Source organism: Chanodichthys erythropterus, chromosome 6 (genome assembly GCF_024489055.1).
Source record: "Chanodichthys erythropterus isolate Z2021 chromosome 6, ASM2448905v1, whole genome shotgun sequence".
In the NCBI taxonomy this organism is placed as follows: Eukaryota; Metazoa; Chordata; class Actinopteri; order Cypriniformes; family Xenocyprididae; genus Chanodichthys; species Chanodichthys erythropterus.
In genome coordinates, this window is record NC_090226.1 from 10,548,108 (window position 1) to 10,566,770 (window position 18,663).

At 39.3% G+C, this 18,663-nt stretch overlaps 1 protein-coding gene across 5 annotated transcripts in view; it reads left to right on the forward strand.

Moving 5' to 3' along the window:
• The window catches only part of arhgef10la (Rho guanine nucleotide exchange factor (GEF) 10-like a), a 162,592-nt gene that overhangs the window by 125,659 nt on the left and 18,270 nt on the right, over positions 1 to 18,663 (forward strand). For all 5 annotated transcript variants that reach the window (XM_067388019.1, XM_067388020.1, XM_067388021.1 and 2 more), the window contains 3 exons: positions 5,010 to 5,221; positions 8,118 to 8,275; positions 12,020 to 12,162. In XM_067388019.1, the coding sequence (XP_067244120.1) occupies positions 5,010 to 5,221; positions 8,118 to 8,275; positions 12,020 to 12,162 (513 nt within the window). The remainder of the gene's footprint in view (positions 1 to 5,009; positions 5,222 to 8,117; positions 8,276 to 12,019; positions 12,163 to 18,663) is intronic.

Genomic DNA, 18,663 nt, shown 5'->3' on the forward strand with positions numbered 1-18,663 from the left:
ATATACAGGTACATATACATATATGGTAACACTTTACAATAAGGTTCATTAGTTAACATTAGTTATCATGAACTAATAATGAACTGCACTTCTACAGCCTTTATTAATCTTTGCTAATGTTTATTTCAACATTTACTAATACATTATTAAAATCAGGAGTTGTATTAACATTAGTTACTTCATTGTGAACTAACATGAACAAACAATGAACTGCTGTATTTATATTAACTAATGCTAACAAAGATTAACAAATACAGTAACAAATATATTGCTCATGGTTAGTTCATGTTAGTTAATACATTAACTAATGTTAACAAATGAACCTTATTGTAAAGTTTTACCAAATATCTACACACACACACACACACACACACACACACACACACACACACACACACACACACACACACACACACACACACACACACACACACACACACACACACACACACACACACACACACACACACACATAAATATATATTTATACATACACTGCTCAAAAAAATTAAAGGAACACTTTGAAAACACATCAGATCTCAATGGGGAAAAATATCATGCTGGATATCTATACTGATATGGATTGGGTAATGTGTTAGGAACGAAAGGATGCCACATCATTTGATGGAAATGAAAATGATACAGAGGACTGAATTCAAAGACACCCTGAAAATCAAAGTGAAAAATGATGCAGCTGGCTAGTTTTCTGAAATTTCATTGCAGCAACTCAAAATGGTACTCAGTAGTTTGTATGGCCCCACGTACTTTTATTCATGCCTGACAACGTCAGGGCATGCTCCTAATGAGACGGCGGATGGTGTCCTGGGGTATTTCCTACCAGATCTGGACCAGGGCATCACTGAGCTCCTGGACAGTCTGAGGTGCAACCTGGCCTTGTCGGATGGACCGAAACATAATGTCCCAGAGGTGTTCTATTGGATTTAGGTCAGCCGAGCATGGGGGCCATTCAATGGTATCAATTCATTCATCCTCCAGGAACTGCCTGCATACTCTCGCCACATGAGGCCAGGCATTGTTGTGTACCAGGAGGAACTCAGGACCCACTGCACAAGCGTAGGGTCTGACAGTGAGTCCAAGGATTTCATCCCGATACTTAATGGCAGTCAGGGTGCCATTGTTTAGCTTGTAGAGGTCTTGCGTTCCTCCATGGATATGCCTTCCCAGACCATCACTGACCCACCACCAAACCAGTCATGCTGAATGATGTTACAGGCAGCGTAACGCTCTCCACGGCTTCTCCAGACCCTTTCACGTCTGTCACATGTGCTCAGGGTGAACCTGCTCTCATCTGTGAAAAGCAGTGGACGCCAGTGGCGGACCTGCCAATTCTGGTGTTCAATGGCAAATGGGCAGTGAGCACAGGGCCCAGGACGTCGGGCCCTCAGGCCACCCTCATGAAGTCTGTTTCTGATTGTTTGGTCAGAGACATTCACACCAGTGGCCTGCTGGAGGTCATTTTGTAGGGCTCTGGCAGTGCTCATCCTGTTCCTCCTTGCACAAAAGAGCAGATACTGGTCCTGCTGATGGGTCAAGGGAGAATGTGCTCGATAAAGAGCAAATGGGTGGAGCTTGTTACCACCCCCTCGCTAGACATCCAGCGAGGAGGAGCGACTGAACAGCCACACCCTAATCCTAACCTAACCCTACGCTCAACCCTATCTCTCCACCCCATTCGACATCCAGAGAGGTGGAGAGTTCTATCACCCCCCCCCCCACACACACACACACTTGACGTCCAGAGAGGAGGAGCTGGCCGTCATAGACTCTGCAGTACCACAGGGACCTTCTATGACCCTGTCCAGCTCTCCTAGAGTACCTGCCTGTCTCCTGGAATATCCTCCATGCTCTTGAGACTGTGCTGGGAGACACAGCAATCCTGATGTGCCATCCTGGAGGAGTTGAACTGCCAATGCAATCTCTGTAGGGTCCAGGTATCGCCTCATGCGACCAGTAGTGACCCTAGCCAAATACAAAACTTGTGAAAAACAGTCAGAAAAGATGAGTAGGGAAAAAAATGTCAGTGGCCTCCACCTGTAAATCCATTACTGTTTTGGGGGTCATCTCATTGTCGATGCAAACATTGTCCCCATCTAGTGCACCTGTTGTTAATATCATTAACACCAATGCAGCTGAAACTGATTAACAACCCCCTCTGCTACTTAACTGACCAGGGGTGCGTTTCCCGAACAACGATGTAACTTGCTGCTGAACTACCATAGTACGATGCATCACTGAACAAATCAACTAGCTAGTCACAACTGTTTCCCAAAACCGTATTGTCACAAATAATAACTTCTTTAAATGAATCCGTTTGAGATCGAATTAATGCTAGAAATTCTGCTATAAATTACAGACTTGGCATTAGAGAACTAATTCTCATTTTCCTCAGTTATTTTGCTTTATTTCCAGTTTAAATCAAATGCTTGTTCTTACATACTAGAGCACGTACGCACATGCGCACTCTCCAAAAACGGTGCTTTAAATCTCTTGACAAACTAAAATATATAAATGACACTTGTATATATTCGAAATAAAAGATATACATTTACTTGATGTCAGCTTGCTTATTTTGCTCAAGATAACGATTTATCAAGTTCACATGTCATAAAAACAGGAAACTATGCTTCTAACCACAGGTCGAAAGCTGTCGTTCCAACCACACAAGTTTGCGATGTAGTTTGCGAATGTTCGTTTGAACGATGGTTTCGGGAAACACCAAATCATTGAACTATGTAAGTAACGAAGGAACTTGCGATGTTAGTTGGCTAACGATGCTTTTTGGAAACGCACCCCTGATCAATATCCCAGGAGTTTAACTGACTTGATGCTATTCTCTGGTTAAAAAGTGTTCCTTTAATTTTTTTGAGCAGTGTATATAGATCTATACACAAGTTGATGATACTGTATGATGTATTTTGTATGATATGATATGATGTATGATAATGACATGTAATGAGTTATCACAATGTTTAGACTTTTGTTCTTTCTTTTTTTTCAACTTGTATGAAGTTTGTTCAAAGTTCTAATTCTAATACTACACATCAAGAATTGGACTGGAATTTAAAATGTATTTTCAGTTCAGTTCTGAATGGTGCATACAGCATTATTTTCACTATTTGTCATTCTCAGTTTGTCATCTATAAAGCCAAACACTTCCTAAAGAATGTCAAATACAAATGTTTGAATCTGCCCAGTGTGTACAAATAGACAGATGAAGTCTTTCTCCCCAGGCTACCTTTGCTCCCTTTAGGCTCTTAGTCAATTTTAGCCTAATTAATGTTCTGTTGTCCAGAGCTTTGGCTCTAAGGCTGGTTTTCATGGCTTTCTGGCCAAAAAACAGGGATGCGTCCAGGGCATGATTCCAGGTATCTACTCCTCCAAACAAGTACTGATGAGTTTGTCAGGGAACTGTAATTCCACCTAATCTGGATGAATTAAATTGAAAGAGGAGGGGTAGATCATCATCGTGTTCACGCACATGGATTTGGGCCTCTGTGAGAAAGTAGGCGAACAAGGGCCCGCTGGAGGTTGCGGCTCAGTAGCAAAAAACATAGGGAGATTCAGTTATTTTTTTGTGCCTCTTGCCTGAAGATAAGTCCTCCCTATCTCCCACTGCGTTGCCTTAACAGGCTGTTATTTGCTCTGCCTCGCTCTTCCCAGCCCACGAGACCTTGGCCATCTAGATTCTACACTGTGATACAAATCAGACAAATGATTGCATGCAAATTAGAGGGGAACTGTAAGGTTAAAGACTATATTTAGCCTGACCATTTTGCTCACATAACATGACTGAGAATGAGAATTAATCTCTGCTGTCTGGCAGCATCCCTCCCACTCTGCCATTGTTTTCCCTTTGTTTGTTTGTTTGTTTGTTTGTTTTTTATTTTATTTATATAGATATGTATATAGACTATAGATATTATATAGATATTTTTATTTATTTAGATATAGATCACACTCAACATGGTCAGCAACTGGTCTCAGTATCCTGTGGTAATCATAAATGATGGCCCCTAAACAAGTGCTATTTATAATGAGGTCAGCTGACTCTCTGCCATACTCTTCCCCTTTATCTCCCTCAGTTAAACCACCTCTCGAAGGCTTTTTTGTATGGATTTTGTAATTGGAGCAGTTTAGTGCCGCACAAGGAGAGATGAGCCAATTTGTGTGGCGGGCATGATGGGATGCTGATCAGTTCGTTTAATTTCTAATAGCGAGCGGCTTGCTTCCCTTGCATTATGCATGAACGAGTAATCATGAGAGGAGGTAAGCGGCCATGCAGGGGGCGAAGACAAACACTATTTTTCATGAAATGGGGGATTATTAATTTATGATGCAATGCGATCCAAATGTGTAACAAGAGTGCATTTTAAAGCAACTCTGTAGGAAAATGGATGGGAGCAGAACCTAGATCAATTGTTGAGGCAAGGCACCAGAGGATGGATTTATGAGCAGTACTGTGCTGAAGTCTTATTCTGTCAACTACATGTAATTTCACCAAGGATCGAGTTTGTCATCTCAGTCTCTGTCTTAAGAAGGCGATCAATCATCAGCCCAAAGGAAACCCTCCATTGTCAAACAGCTCAGCGGCTTTCAAAAGACATCTCTCCACCCCACCTTTTCCTCTGCATCAGCGATGAAAAGATCCCTGGAGTTTCAAAAAAAGATGTTTGATGTTATGGGTGATAGTGCATGAATTTTAGAGACTTTATTAAGCGAAAGACTATAAGTTTGAATTTTACGAGATATATGATTTTAACATTGCCATTACCGTGAAATTGAAAGTGACGAGACTAAAATAACACGCCTGGGAAGCTTAGTACACAGGAAGTGCAAGAATTTTTGAGGGAGTGGTTGAAAGTGGCAGAAAAACAGAAAGACCCTTCCCTTCTGTTATTTTCTTTCCCTACCTGTATAGTCATGGATATGAGAGCGGTTTTGGTTGGATGACTACCTATAATAGTGCTGTCCTTGCTCTGTTTTTTCAGGTAGCCAGTGGAGGTGATTCCTCTCAAGGCCAGGTGGACATTTTCTCCTTGAACAGACCCACACCTCGGCCTGTAAAATCCCTTCAGATGAGCGCTCGAGTGATGTGTCTGGAATATGTGCCTGAGCCCACCCCTTCAGAGGATGCTGAAACCGGCCCTCACAATTCCACTGGAGTTGGAAATACTATCTGTGTAGGACTTGATGATGGCAGGTAAGACTGTTTAATATAAAAAATTTTAACAGAGGAACAGAAAACACATATTAAATAAGTACCTATTAAATCAAGGCCCCATGCGTCCCTAAAAAGTTACATTTAGCTGTATCAATTTTAAGGCCATAAAACATCTTAAATGTATATAAAATGGCATAAGAAAAGTCTTATCATATTTGGAGACAGAAAAACAGGAATATGACTTGATGTGAATACTAAACTTCATTACAAATGCTGCACGTTTGTACTGGCTCGTGGTTTCAGAGCAGTTCGCAATCAATGAATGCTGCATGCCAAACAATTGCTTATGACCTACTGTTAAAGGTGCCCTAGAACCCCTTTTAAAAAGATGTAATATAAGTCTAAGGTCTCCCCTGAATGTGTCTGTGAAGAGTCAGCTCAAAATACCCCATAGATTTTTTTAAATTCATTTTTTTAACTGCCTATTTTGAGCCATTATTACATATGCACCAATTAAGCGTGCAGCCCCTTTAAATCTCCCGCTCCCCCGCAAGCTCTCAACTGCCTTAAACAGCAAACACAAAGTTCACACAGCTAATATATCTTCAAAATGGATCTTTACAAAGTGTTCATCATGCATACATCAATTCCTGTGAGTATAGTATTTATTTGAATGTTTGCATTTGATTCTGAATGAGTTTGATAGTATGCTCCGTGGTTAACGGGCTAATGCTACACTGTTGGAGAGATTTATAAAGAATGAAGTTGTGTTTATGAATTATACAGACCGCAAGTGTTTAATAATGAAAATAGCCAAGGCTCTCTTGTCTCCGTGAATACAGTAATAAACTATGGTAACTTTAACCACATTTAACAGTACATTAGCAACATGTTAACGAAACATTTAGAAAGACAATTTACAAATATCACTATTGTCCTTGCTTGATTACCAAGTCTGATGATTCAGCTGTGCACATTCAGACGTTTTGCCCTTGTCTAATGGCTTGAACATGGGCTGGCATATGCAAATATCGGGGGCGTACACCCCGACTGTTACGTAACAGTCAGTGTTATGTTGAGATTCGCCTGTTTTCCAGAGGTCTTTTAAACAAATGAGATTTAAATAAGAAGGAGGAAACAATGGAGTTTGAGACTCACTGTATGCCATTTCCATGTACTGAACTCTTGTTATTTAACTATGCCAAGATAAATTCAATTTTTCATTCGATGGCACCTTTAATGAATTATGACAATTTTTACCTTATGGTGTTTGTATCAAACCTGCAAACCCATCGCATTACTAAAAGCGCAGCTGCATTGTATACAGGGGTTAACACAGGGGTAGGTAAGTCCGGTCCTAGAGAGCTGAAAAAAACCCTCACCTGCCTTTAGCCTTAGTAATCCCAAAGAGCTTGATTAGCTTGTTCAGGTGTATTTGATTAAGGTTGGAGCTAAACTCTGCAGGACAGCGGCTCTCTAGGGCTGCATCCGAAGACTACAAAAATGCTGCCTTCTGAGGACACATTTCAAGGTAGTAAGGCATCAAGGCACGTCCAAATCCAGTGTTAGCTTCACTTCCTGTTTCCCGAGATGCCTTCATCTGATCGATTTTTTTGAAGGAAGCATAGATATATCCTTAGCTGCCTTTGATATCCCACAATCCTGTGCTTTCCATTCTGTGACAGTTGAGCTAGAAAAATAAAGATGGCGTCTGTAAGTTGCATTTGCTGCTCAGTTTGTGTATAAATGTACGATTTTGACCAACATATTTAAATTATGATATAATTTCTATCGAGAAATTAATACTGTAGTAATTAAATATTTGTTTAGCTCTCACCAAAGCTCGCACTATATTGCTGTAGATCATTAAACTGTTACGCTGCCTCAGAAGTCTGTCCGAAATCAATTTCGTGAGGTACCTTCATGCACAAACGCTGCCGTACAAGTCATTCTCTTATAAGACAGCGAGGCAGCAAGACAGCTACCTAGGTTTTCGGACGCAGCCTAGGACTGAACTTGCCTACCCCTGGGTTAACATTACAGGGGGTTATTAGCACCACCGACTGTCAGGGACTAAAATGGCATTTTCATTCAGTCAGTGGATCAGAAAGAAACTTTTTGTTTTTATCAAAACCTGTATTACTTGAACTATGAAGTCATTTAAAATGTACGTATTTGTAGTAATTTTATGGTTTATGGTTATTACCATAGACATTGCTCTACTCCAGCAATATGGTATACATTTTATTTGTGCAGGTCTTAAAAAAGTTCTTAAAAACCCTGCTTTAGATAACCTGTTAAATATAAAGGCATCTTTACACAACCCACCTTGGCCTGTAGTATTAAAGAAATTGATGCTGCTTTGGTTCTATGTAAATAAAATGCCACATCAATGCTGCATTATTTTCCTGTCGGCTCTCTCTGCTGTGTGTGAGAACCAAGTGGTAGCCAAGTCTAATAGCCTAATAGCTGTTTGTTTGGGCACATGTCTTGCAATAGGGGAAGTGAGAGTGGTTAATCAGATTTAAGGTGCCATTACAGACATTGCGGTATACACAAAGATAAGAAGCAGGTGCATCTATGCGTAGTAAGCTAAAAAGAGTTTTAAAAATAATTCTGCTGCCATGTTAAAACATTTGGGTAGTTTTATGGTGATTTGTACAGAAATGTTTGAAGTGCAGTCACCTTGGCAGAAATTAAATGAATTTCTCTTTTAAAATCACTGTGATTTTCTCAGTAAGCTCAATCATTTATGAAGAACAATAGGTATTCTGAGAGATTTGTTTACTGATTAGCTACAGAGAACAGAAATTTCCTTTTTAAAATATCATTACACAATATCAAGGCAAATGCACAGAGGAAATAAAGCATTAGCTTTCTTTTCTTCTTCCCACATAAATGTCCTTGAATATTCTTCAATGTTTTTCTCCCAAAGCATCCTGTTCTATGGCAGTATGGACACGACCGCCCAGTGTCTTGTAACTCTCCGTAACCCTGAGGGCTGTCCAGTTCTGTGTCTCAAATATTCCAGTAACTTCCTGTTCGCTGGCCTGCGGGATGGAACACTGATGGTTTACAGGAGACATCAAGGAGGTACGAGTTACATAATGCTTGATGTCTCATTATACTTATGTGGAGTTTGCCATCCTTTCTTTCACATCTTGCACTCATGCTGCCTTCAAGTGCACCTGAAAAGCTCTTACTTATGAGTTAGTTCCAAGTTGTCATTAATTCAAGTTGGAAATTAAATGAAGTAATACAAATATTATTCATTTTTTACTCTTTTTGTTGTTGTTTTTTACCCTGTTTTTATGTAGGCACGCCCCTTCCAATGTCCCAATTTGGGTATCATAAAGAATTCTGAGTTTCCCACTGGTAAATGTTACTGTGCCTAGTCTTTTAAGTATTAAAAAAAAATTTATATATATTATAATTTAACCTTTAATTTAAGGTCTCATCATTTGTGTGAGGATGTATATAGTTGTTTCTCTTTTGCTTTTATGTATTATGCTAAACAAAGCTAATTTATTCAGCATACACTGCCGATGTTTGTTTAGGATTTTGGATTATCACTTCGGATTTAAACGTCTATGTTATTTCTATCCTATTAGGCTTGTTTTTCCTTTATCACATTAGCACACAAATGGACAGTTGCATTCAGTATATTTTCTCTTTTCTTTTTCACACTAATGGGATTAAACACTAAATGGGTGGGATAATTAAGAGTGGTAATTATTAGTATGTCCCCAAATGAAAAGGACTCAATAGAGTGAAAGGGTAATCAAATCAAATTAATAGTACAAATGAATCTGATTGTCCCCGTGTTCAATTTGCTCTTTCATCAACCTTCCATTCAAACATTCAAGGATGTTTTTTTCGGTCCATCCTCTGTTAGTTGAATGCCTCAGTGAGTATTTGAAAGATATTAGTTCTGTCATGTATTCTGAATGCATTCAGAGATGAGACAGGAGCGATAAGATTGTTCTTGGTATGTATTAGTTAGAAAGCCAATAGATTCTGGATTATCTTGAAAGCAATTTATGATTTCACAAGTCTGTCCTCTGTCTGGGTCTGCGCCTTATTCATTTGCAGTAAGTAAGTATGGGCTAATGACAACACGAGACGGGCGGGCATGCAGAACTCTTGCATTCTGAGACATGATAGATAGTGAGGGACTGCGCTGTGTGTCTGTGTGTGTGTTGTGGGTGGTGCAAGGCAGACAACCCTGGCACAATGGGTTTATCACATTGCACTACTTACCTGGCTGTCAACAAGGAATTACTGCCACTGAAGTGGAAAGTAAGATTAATTATGCTGATGTGCAGTGTAGTGATTGAATATTGCTATTCGTATACTGGAAAGAAAGAAATTACAAACAAATATATTTCCCTGGAAAGTACAGGCTGGATTAATATTTATATTTATATCACACACACACAGTGGCAATCTGTGAAAATGTGAATAAGATAGAAAATAAGAGAGATCATACAAAATGCATGTTATTTTTTATTTAGTACTGTCCTGAGTAAGATATATTACAAAAAAATATGTTTATATATAGTCCACAAGGCAAAAAAAAATAGCTGAATTTATTAAAATGACCCCGTTCAAAAGTTTGTGAACCATTGGTTCTTAATACTGTGTGTGGTTACCTGGATGATCTACGACTGCTGTTTTGTTTTGTGATGGTTGTTCATGAGTCCCTTGTTTGTCCAGCAGTTAAACTGAGCTCTGTTCTTCAGAAAAATCCTCCGGGTTCACCAGATTTATCAGATTTCCAGCATCTTTTGCATATTTGAACCCTTTCCAGCAGTGACTGTATGATTTTGAGATCCATCTTTTTACACTTAAGACAACAGAGGGACTCAAACACAACTATTGAAAAAGGTTCAAACATTCACTGATGCTCCAGAAGGAAACACGATGCATTAAGAGCCGAGGGGTGAAAACTTTTGAACAGGATAAAGATGTCCAATTTTTTATTTTGTTAATATTTTTATATATATATATATTTTGAAACGTATGAGCAAGCCGAAATTGCTCGGCCGGAGATTTCTTGTTTTTTTTTTTTTTTTTTTTCCTAGATACATTAAGAGGGTATAGGACCATTTTGTTGTGTTTAATCAAAAGTATGCACAATTTATAAGGATAATAATGAGGTGTCTAACTTTCCAAAGGAAATACGTAAATATATTACACCCAGAAGCAATAAGCACCCATTTGAATGAAACAGCATCTCTCCCCCCTCCACTTTATTACTTTTGGAGCAATAAAGTAAAGACTGCATCTGCAGATGCTTTGAGTGTCCAGATAAGTCCTCTCCGCCCCTGAAGGTCTTTGTCTCTGAAAGAAGCAAATCTGAGGCGGCCTTTATTTGAGGATGAGGGGTTACAGAGTGGCTAAGGGGATATTTTCAAAGCAAATGCACGAAAAAAGTGGGAAGACTGACATTTTGAATATGCCATGCAATTAACCTGAGGAAGTCGGAAGTCATTGTAAAGCTATTCTGGTTTCAAAGGCAGAAATAAACAACTCGAAATGTTAATTAAATGGCTCGCTGCGCTTCCCTCTCCAATTTTGCTTCATTAACACACTGTGATGGGGGCGAAAAAGATGAAGAAAAAAGCTTATGTAATGCATCCCATAATGGTGTCCATGGTGGCTACGGCGCAAACCCTGTGATTAAAACTCAAGGAAAAAGTCTGGTGTGTTCTGAGCACACTGGAGAGAAATGTCTAAATTGGATTACACAACACGCCGCAGTTATTAACATGGCACTGTTAGAGCATTAGCATAAAAAGCGGCAGTTTTACTGAGGGAGATATGCAGTCCACAAACTGCAGTGCTTACTCTAGCTGTATGTTTTCAAGACGTAGCCAGAAATTATACAGTTCCACCACCAGTTATACATATTTGTCTTGCAAACACAAGGATTTACTCTTGAGTATTAATGAAACCAATTTACTTTAAGTGACTTGCCCAGGGCAAAAGCAGTGGAATTAGCATGCAGCACATTTTTGTAGCTGTGCTATTTGAAGCATTATTTTTTTAGGGCAATAACATGCGAATTTACTAGCATTGACTATCTTTGGCCATATTTGAAATGTTCCGCCAGATAGGATTAGCGATCTGCCTTCAAGCAAGGTATTTCACAGGCCTCATTGTATTCACTACCCATATACTTTTACCTCATTTCTCTTTTCTGTGTCATAAAGCTTTTAGAATTTGCAAGAGGAAATATTTTGGGGTATTTTCTGGAGATTACATTTTTAAAGCTGATGGCAATCAAAACAGTCATACACCTTGTGAAATGTTTAGTTTGTATACTTTTTAACAAGTACATAACACTCTCAGTTTGATTTGAATTATGAAATGTAATGGAAAAACTGAGGTAAATATAATTTGTAAGCTGAATGTTTTTGTGTATGATTTCCACTCAAGCTGTAATTTGGTCAGATTATGCATAGGTTTAAAATATATTTCATGTGTGTATTTAGACTACATTATATTCTAGCTATGAAATTAGCATTAACAGTTCATTTTTTACCATTGTCATTTCCACCATAAAATGCAATACATAATTTGAGATGTTGTGGCAATGACAATGTGGTGGAAATGATCCAAATCTTGAGGAAAAAAGTATGAAGTTTGTTTTAAGAGCCTGGTATGTTTAGGTAACTCTTTATACTTTTTTCTCAAGATTTGGATCATTTTTTGTCATTCCCACCACAGTGTCATTGCATAGTTGAAGAGAAGTCCAAAAAAAAAAAAAAACATTTGATGGACTCAAAAGTCAAAAAGTTGAAATTATTGTGTCTTTCTGTTTCTGTTTTGTAGGGGAACTGTGGAGCCAAGACTCCTGTAGAAAAGTAACAGTTGGTTCAGATCCCATCAGGACGCTTCTTGCCTTGGAGGACTCGGTCTGGGCTAGCTGTGCTAACACAGTTACTGTAGTTGATGGCTCCAGTCTGTCCACTCAGGTAGACTCATTCCAAAACTGTACTCATGTCATGCTGCTGATATGCTTTCACACCAAACTTTAGCAAATGGAAGAGCACAGACTATTTTCACGGGCACTTGGCCAACACTGACTGACAAATTAGCTTGTGTGTGAAGATCAATAATCCTCTGGGGTCTGTTGTTCACTCTCCTTTTTCCCTCTTACCTTTAAACCACACTGGATGAGTAAATAGCTCTGACGTGCTCACAATCTTCCCCGGCTGTCTCAAATATGGAGGCGACGTACCCCAGGGATCTACCCCACGGGCCTCCATAACCCTGAGCCTGCCTTTTAGTTCTACCTTCTTGGGTTTTATCTTTGGAATCAAACATCTCTTTTATCCTCTGAGATTTCTCTGGATGCGCCCATCAGAGAGGAGATTTGAGCTAGTGGTAGGTGAGTGGGCCCCTGCTGCTTTTTGGTTGATCCTTCACGGTTCAGGCCAGTGCTCTGTTTTGTTCGACTGATTACATTGTATCCCTTTCCCCGCGGAGCCATGCTGGCCCAGCAGCTGGAGGGGGAAGCATCTCCTCTGTAAATCTGCCTCTTTGGGACTCATGGCAAAGTGCCGTACAATGATGTGTGTCGGTGGGATAAGCAACAGAGCCTGTGAGAATTTGTCTCTCTCATCACTGTTTTGTAGGTAATAATTCCACACTGCTGTGTGCTACCTTGTTCCCATGACCCAAAACGATTGAGGCTGCTGGATTGCTATTGAGGTAGAATGCTGAAAGTATTTCACCTTTGGTACTGCAGAAAAAAACAAACATGGTCAGGCACATCTGCACACAGAGCAAACATTGGGACTGCAAAAAACTTGATATCTAGTTTTGGCCCATAAACATGTAGAAATCCCTTCCTTGTAGATCAGAACAATAAAAGCTAAGGAATGAAGTCCCACACTTGGTTAAATGAGAGGTTGTTTAAAAATGTTGCTTTCTCATAAGCACCGTCACCTAGTATTATAACGGATTAATGAGGGGTTAGGTGTGATGCTTGGATTGTAGGTGGAGGCTTGCTGTGTTTTGTCCACTGGTAGGGAAGAACAGTGATCTCCTGCTGTGATATTGTGATGTAGTATCTTTAGGGTGAAGTGGTGGGGGCAACCTCTGTCTCTATGTGTGACTCAGTAGCTATATTTCCATCCACCTATTTTTATGCACATTTTGGGATATTGCATTAAAAACACTGGATAGAAATGCCAAGATGCGCATAAATTCTAAAAACGCACACAAAAACTCATGCATTCAATTGAGGCATGTGCATAAACTACTATGGAAATACATTTACAGAATTAATCCCTCGATGTGCCACAAAAAAACTTTAAAAACGTCTGTGCACTCTGAGACACTCCGAGTCTTTCTGTCTGTCCATAATTTAGTTAGAAATGGATATTTCTGTCAATCCGTCCACAGTTTTGTTAGAAATGGATATTTCTGTCCGTCCGTCCACAATTTAGTTAGAATTAGATATTTCCATCCATCTCTCTGTCCACAATTTGGTTAGAAATGGATATTTCCGTCCGTCCACAGTTTAGTTAGAAATGGATATTTCCATCCGTCTGTCCATCCACAGTTTAGTTAGAATTGGATATTTCCATCCGTCTGTCCGTCCACAATTTAGTTAGAAATGGATATGTCCATCCGTCTGTCCGTCCACAATTTAGTTAGAAATGGATATTTCCATCCGTCCGTCCACAGTTTAGTTAGAAATGGATATTTCCGTCCGTCAACAATTTAGTTAGAAATGGATATTTCCGTCCGTCCACAACTTAGTTAGAAATGGATATTTCTGTCCGTCCGTCCATATATTAACAATTTAGTTAGAAATGGATATTTCCGTCCATCCCTCCGTCCATTAACAATTTAGATAGAAATGGATATTTCTGTCTGTCCATACATTAACAATTTAGTTAGAATTGGATATTGTGAATTAGATTCTGACATGATGATCACTAACGTTCAGTAGAAAAAAAGAAAATTTGAAAAGTCACTGCATGAGCTTAAATCTGCTCATGAATCTCTTGTGAATATGTGCATGACTTACTGTCTCACTATGTTACTGTACTGTACTGTATGTGGATAAACATACTTTATTTAATCTCACCACAAACATGATGTTTCAAGTGAAATGATCATTGTTATTTCAGCAAGCAGCTGTGATAAATTAACTTAGGATGTGCGTGCTTTACATGGTCTGCATTTTATTAATTTAGTTGCTTTTATGCCAGGCATATCTCAGATGTTCTGTGCATGTACAGTATCTCACAGAAGTGAGTATACCCCTCACATTTTTGTAAATATTTTATTGTATCTTTTCATGTGACAACACTGAAGAAATGCTACAATGTAACTTTGCTACAATGTAAAGTAGTGAGTGTACAGCTTGTATAACAGTGTAAATTTGCTGTCCCCTCGAAATAACTCAACACACAACCATTAGTGTCTAAACCACTGGCCACAAAAGTGAGAACATCCCTAAGGCCCAATTAGCCATTTACTCTCCCCGGTGTCATGTGACTCGTTAGTGTTACAAGGTCTCAGGTGTGAATGGGGAGCAGGTGTGTTAAATTTGGTGTTATCGCTCTCACTCTCTCATACTGGTCACTGAAAGTTCAACATGGCACCTCATGGCAAAGAACTCTTTGAGGATCTGAAAAAAATAATTGTTGCTCTAGATCAGGGGTCTCGAACTCAAATTGGCGGGGGGGGGGGTTTGGGGGGTTTCTGTGATTGACACCTCATAGGAGAGCCATATTAACCTTCAAGCGCAAGAAAGCACAACATTTCAGAAAATTTACTTTCCTTTGCATTATTTCTCATTTACTTCAAATTTCATTAGGCCTAATAAAATATTTATTATACCTATAATATAAATATCTTATTTACCATACTAAATGTAAACAGCAGTGTCTCTCTCATTGTTAGAGTGTAATATAATTATATAATACTATTACTAATATAATACTACTAATAAACTAATATAATATTACTAATACTTTAATATTAATTGAAATAGTCTGGTGCAACTTCTCACATCCAAAAAGATGCATGGAATAAAACAAATCAGTAATTTAGAAACAAAACCAACAACACTTGTGGCATGGAGGGGTCAGAAATAAACAAAAAAACTGGAGCTATACATCAACTTTATTCTGCCAAAAAATAAAAATCTTTCATTGTTACATACATTATTAGTTTTTAACATCTAGTGGAAGTATTTTCCCTTACTTTATGTTAGCTTAAATAACATTAAAATCTTGCACTGAACAACACTGTACTGAACAAATACACTCTTCTGTTTCTTGACAGACACCTGCAGCGCTTGTTCACACAGCTGAGACACATTTGTCCAAGATGCCGTTTGAGCATTGGTAACGTTTAATGGTTGCATTGGACACGTTTTGATGGTTTAAATCCGTGCTTGTGACGTAAAGTCGAGTGCTTTTACTGTAATTTAGGCAAGCGCGCTCATAATAGAAGCGATTGAGAGCGTGGCTCATGGTTGCATAGCAATGACAGATGCCACTGAAGCGAAAGCGCATTGGAAAGAAGAACGCTTATGTGACGCGATATGTGAATGCCCCTTAGAACGTCGACTTTTTCTTTGCATATCAGACAAGTAGCAACTAGAGAATAATAATAATAATAATAATCTAGCGGGCCGGATTATGTTTTATTTTTATGATCAGTTGCGGGTCGGGTAGAGGGGGTAGGCGGTCCGTAAAAGGCCCGCGGGCCGGCAGTTTGAGACCACTGCTCTAGATGATGGCATAGGTTATAAGAAGATTACCAAGACCCTGAAACTGAGCAGCAGCACGGTGGCAAAGACCATACAGCGGTTTAACAGGACAGGTTCCACTCAGAACAGGCCTCGCTATGGTCGACTAAAGAAGTTGTGTGTACGTGCTCGGCGTCATATCCAGAGGTTGTGTTTGGGAAATAGACATATGAGTGCTGCCAGCATTGCTGCAGAGGTTGAAGGGGTGGGGGGTCAGCCTGTCAGTGCTCAGACCATACGTCGCACACTGCATCAAATTGGTCTGCATGGCTGTCGTCCCAGAAGGAAGCCTCTTCTAAAGATGATGCAGAAGAAAGCCCGCAAACAGTTTGCTGAAGACAAGCAGACTAAGGACATGGATTACTGGAAACATGTCCTGTGGTCTGATGAGACCAAGATAAACTTATTTGGTTCAGATAGTGTCAAGCGTGTGTGGCGGCAACCAGGTGAGGAGTACAAAGACAAGTGTGTCTTGCCTACAGTCAAGCATGGTGGTGGGAGTGTCATGGTCTGGGGTTGCATGAGTGCTGCCGGCACTGGGGAGCCACAGTTCATTGAGGGAACCATGAATGAGCAGAGCATGATCCCCTCTCTTTGGAGACTGGGCCGCAGGGCAGTATTCCAACATGATAACGACCCCAAACACACCTCCAAGACGACCACTGCCTTGCTAAAGAAGCTGAGGGTAAAGGTGATGGAGTGGCCAAGCATGTCTCCAAACCCTATTGAGCATCTGTGGGGCATCCTCAAACGGAAGGTGGAGGAGCACAAGGTCTCTAACATCCACCAGCTCCGTGATGTCGTCATGCTCCGTGATGTCGAGTGGAAGAGGACTCCAGTGGCAACCTGTGAAGCTCTGGTGAACTCCATGCCCAAGAGGGTTAAGGCAGTGCTAGAAAATAATGGTGGCCACACAAAATATTGACACTTTGGGCCCAATTTGGACATTTTCACTTAGGGGTGTACTAACTTTTGTGGCCAGCAGTTTAGAAATTAATGGCTGTGTGTTGAGTTATTTTGAGGGTTATTTTGGAATCTGTAAGATTTAAATTAAAAAAAGTTTTCTATTTTTATATACTTGAAAATATAATTTATCCCTTTGATGGCAATATCGCATTCATTATCGAAGGCGATTCATCTGCGATATGAACGCGATATTGTGTGGCTTGTCAGTGATCTACGGCTCTGTCTATTAAATGCCGCTCCATTTGAAAGCAGGTGATGGTGATTTAGCGGTAATCAGGGAACCGGCTTTACTGACGAAATAAGCGTGACAATCGCATGCAATATAATCGCCCAGCCCTAGTGATGGCAAAGCTATGATTTTCAATAGCCATTGAGGCGCAAATTATTCTTCAGAAATCATTCATGATTCTTCAGAAATAAATATACTGATTTGGTGCTCAAGAATAATTTATTATTATCAATATTGAAAACAGTTGTCCTGCTTTATATTTTTGTTGAAACCATGATATGTAGTCTTTGATGAACTTCTGTAACTGTAAATAAATGTCTTTTACGGTCACTTTTGATCAATTTAAAGCATCCTTTCTGAATAAAAGTATTAACTAAAAAAAAACTTACTGACCCCAAACTTAGGGCTGGACAATAATTCAATATCAATATATATCGTGATATAATTTTTTTCGATAACGGTGATATGATTTTTAAACACATTTCCGGTATTTCGATATAAACATTACAACATTTCTCACTTACTTGAGGCGCAGCCGTTAGAAAGAGCAGAACAGTTTTTAGGGTCGTAGTTTGATCGTTTGTTCTTATTTTCTTTATTTTTATTTGACAGTAATCTTATTTTTAGGGTCACGGTTTCGGTACGTGCTAATAGCACATACCGAACTTTACCAAAACTGTGACCCTAAAACCGTGATACGAACCGAACCATGAGCAATTTGAACCATTGCACCCCTAGTGTCATCAACACTCAACAATGTTCCTGCCCCAGCAATGTGTTTTTGTTGTTTCTCACTGTTTTTTTTTCTGTTTTTACTGTTCACAATCTTTATCTTGGCTGAAGCACTTTTGTTTTAATCTATATTAAGGATAATAAAATCAGCCTACGTTATAGTTTAATGTTAAAGACATTAATATTACAAAAGTGAGTGAGTCTTATGTTTATTTTTTATGTTTGTCTGAAGGCTAAATACAAATAAAAGCTGAACATAAATTTATTTGTACTGTTTTTAATTCTTAAATATTATATAGTTTTATAGGAAGAGATTTCATAGATTTGGCAAATTCATTTTTCAGACGTTGTGGCCGTTCTTGGCAGTTTTTCTGAGGCTATTATATAGTTCATATCGATATCGGAATTATATCGTATCGAACAAAATTAAAAATTATATAGTGATATAAATTTTGGCCATATCGTCCAGCCCTACCCAAACTATAAAATCACAACAGTTTTAATAGTTGATAGAATTATTCTTCTAGTGGCTTGTCTCTGAAGAAATAGTCCAAGCAATATAAAACAAAAACATAGAGAGAACAAGAGAGAAAAGGCAAGCACTGCCGACAAGTCAATTAAAAGCGAAAACACATCAAAGGCAGTTTCAGTCTTCTCCCTTGCTCTCAAACAAAAGAAGCTCCCTTTGGCAAGGGCACGCAAACAGGTGCTAATCCCTGTCCGCTAGTGTGCAGAGGAGAGAACAGTGTCTTGCACCCACCTCACCCCCTCCAA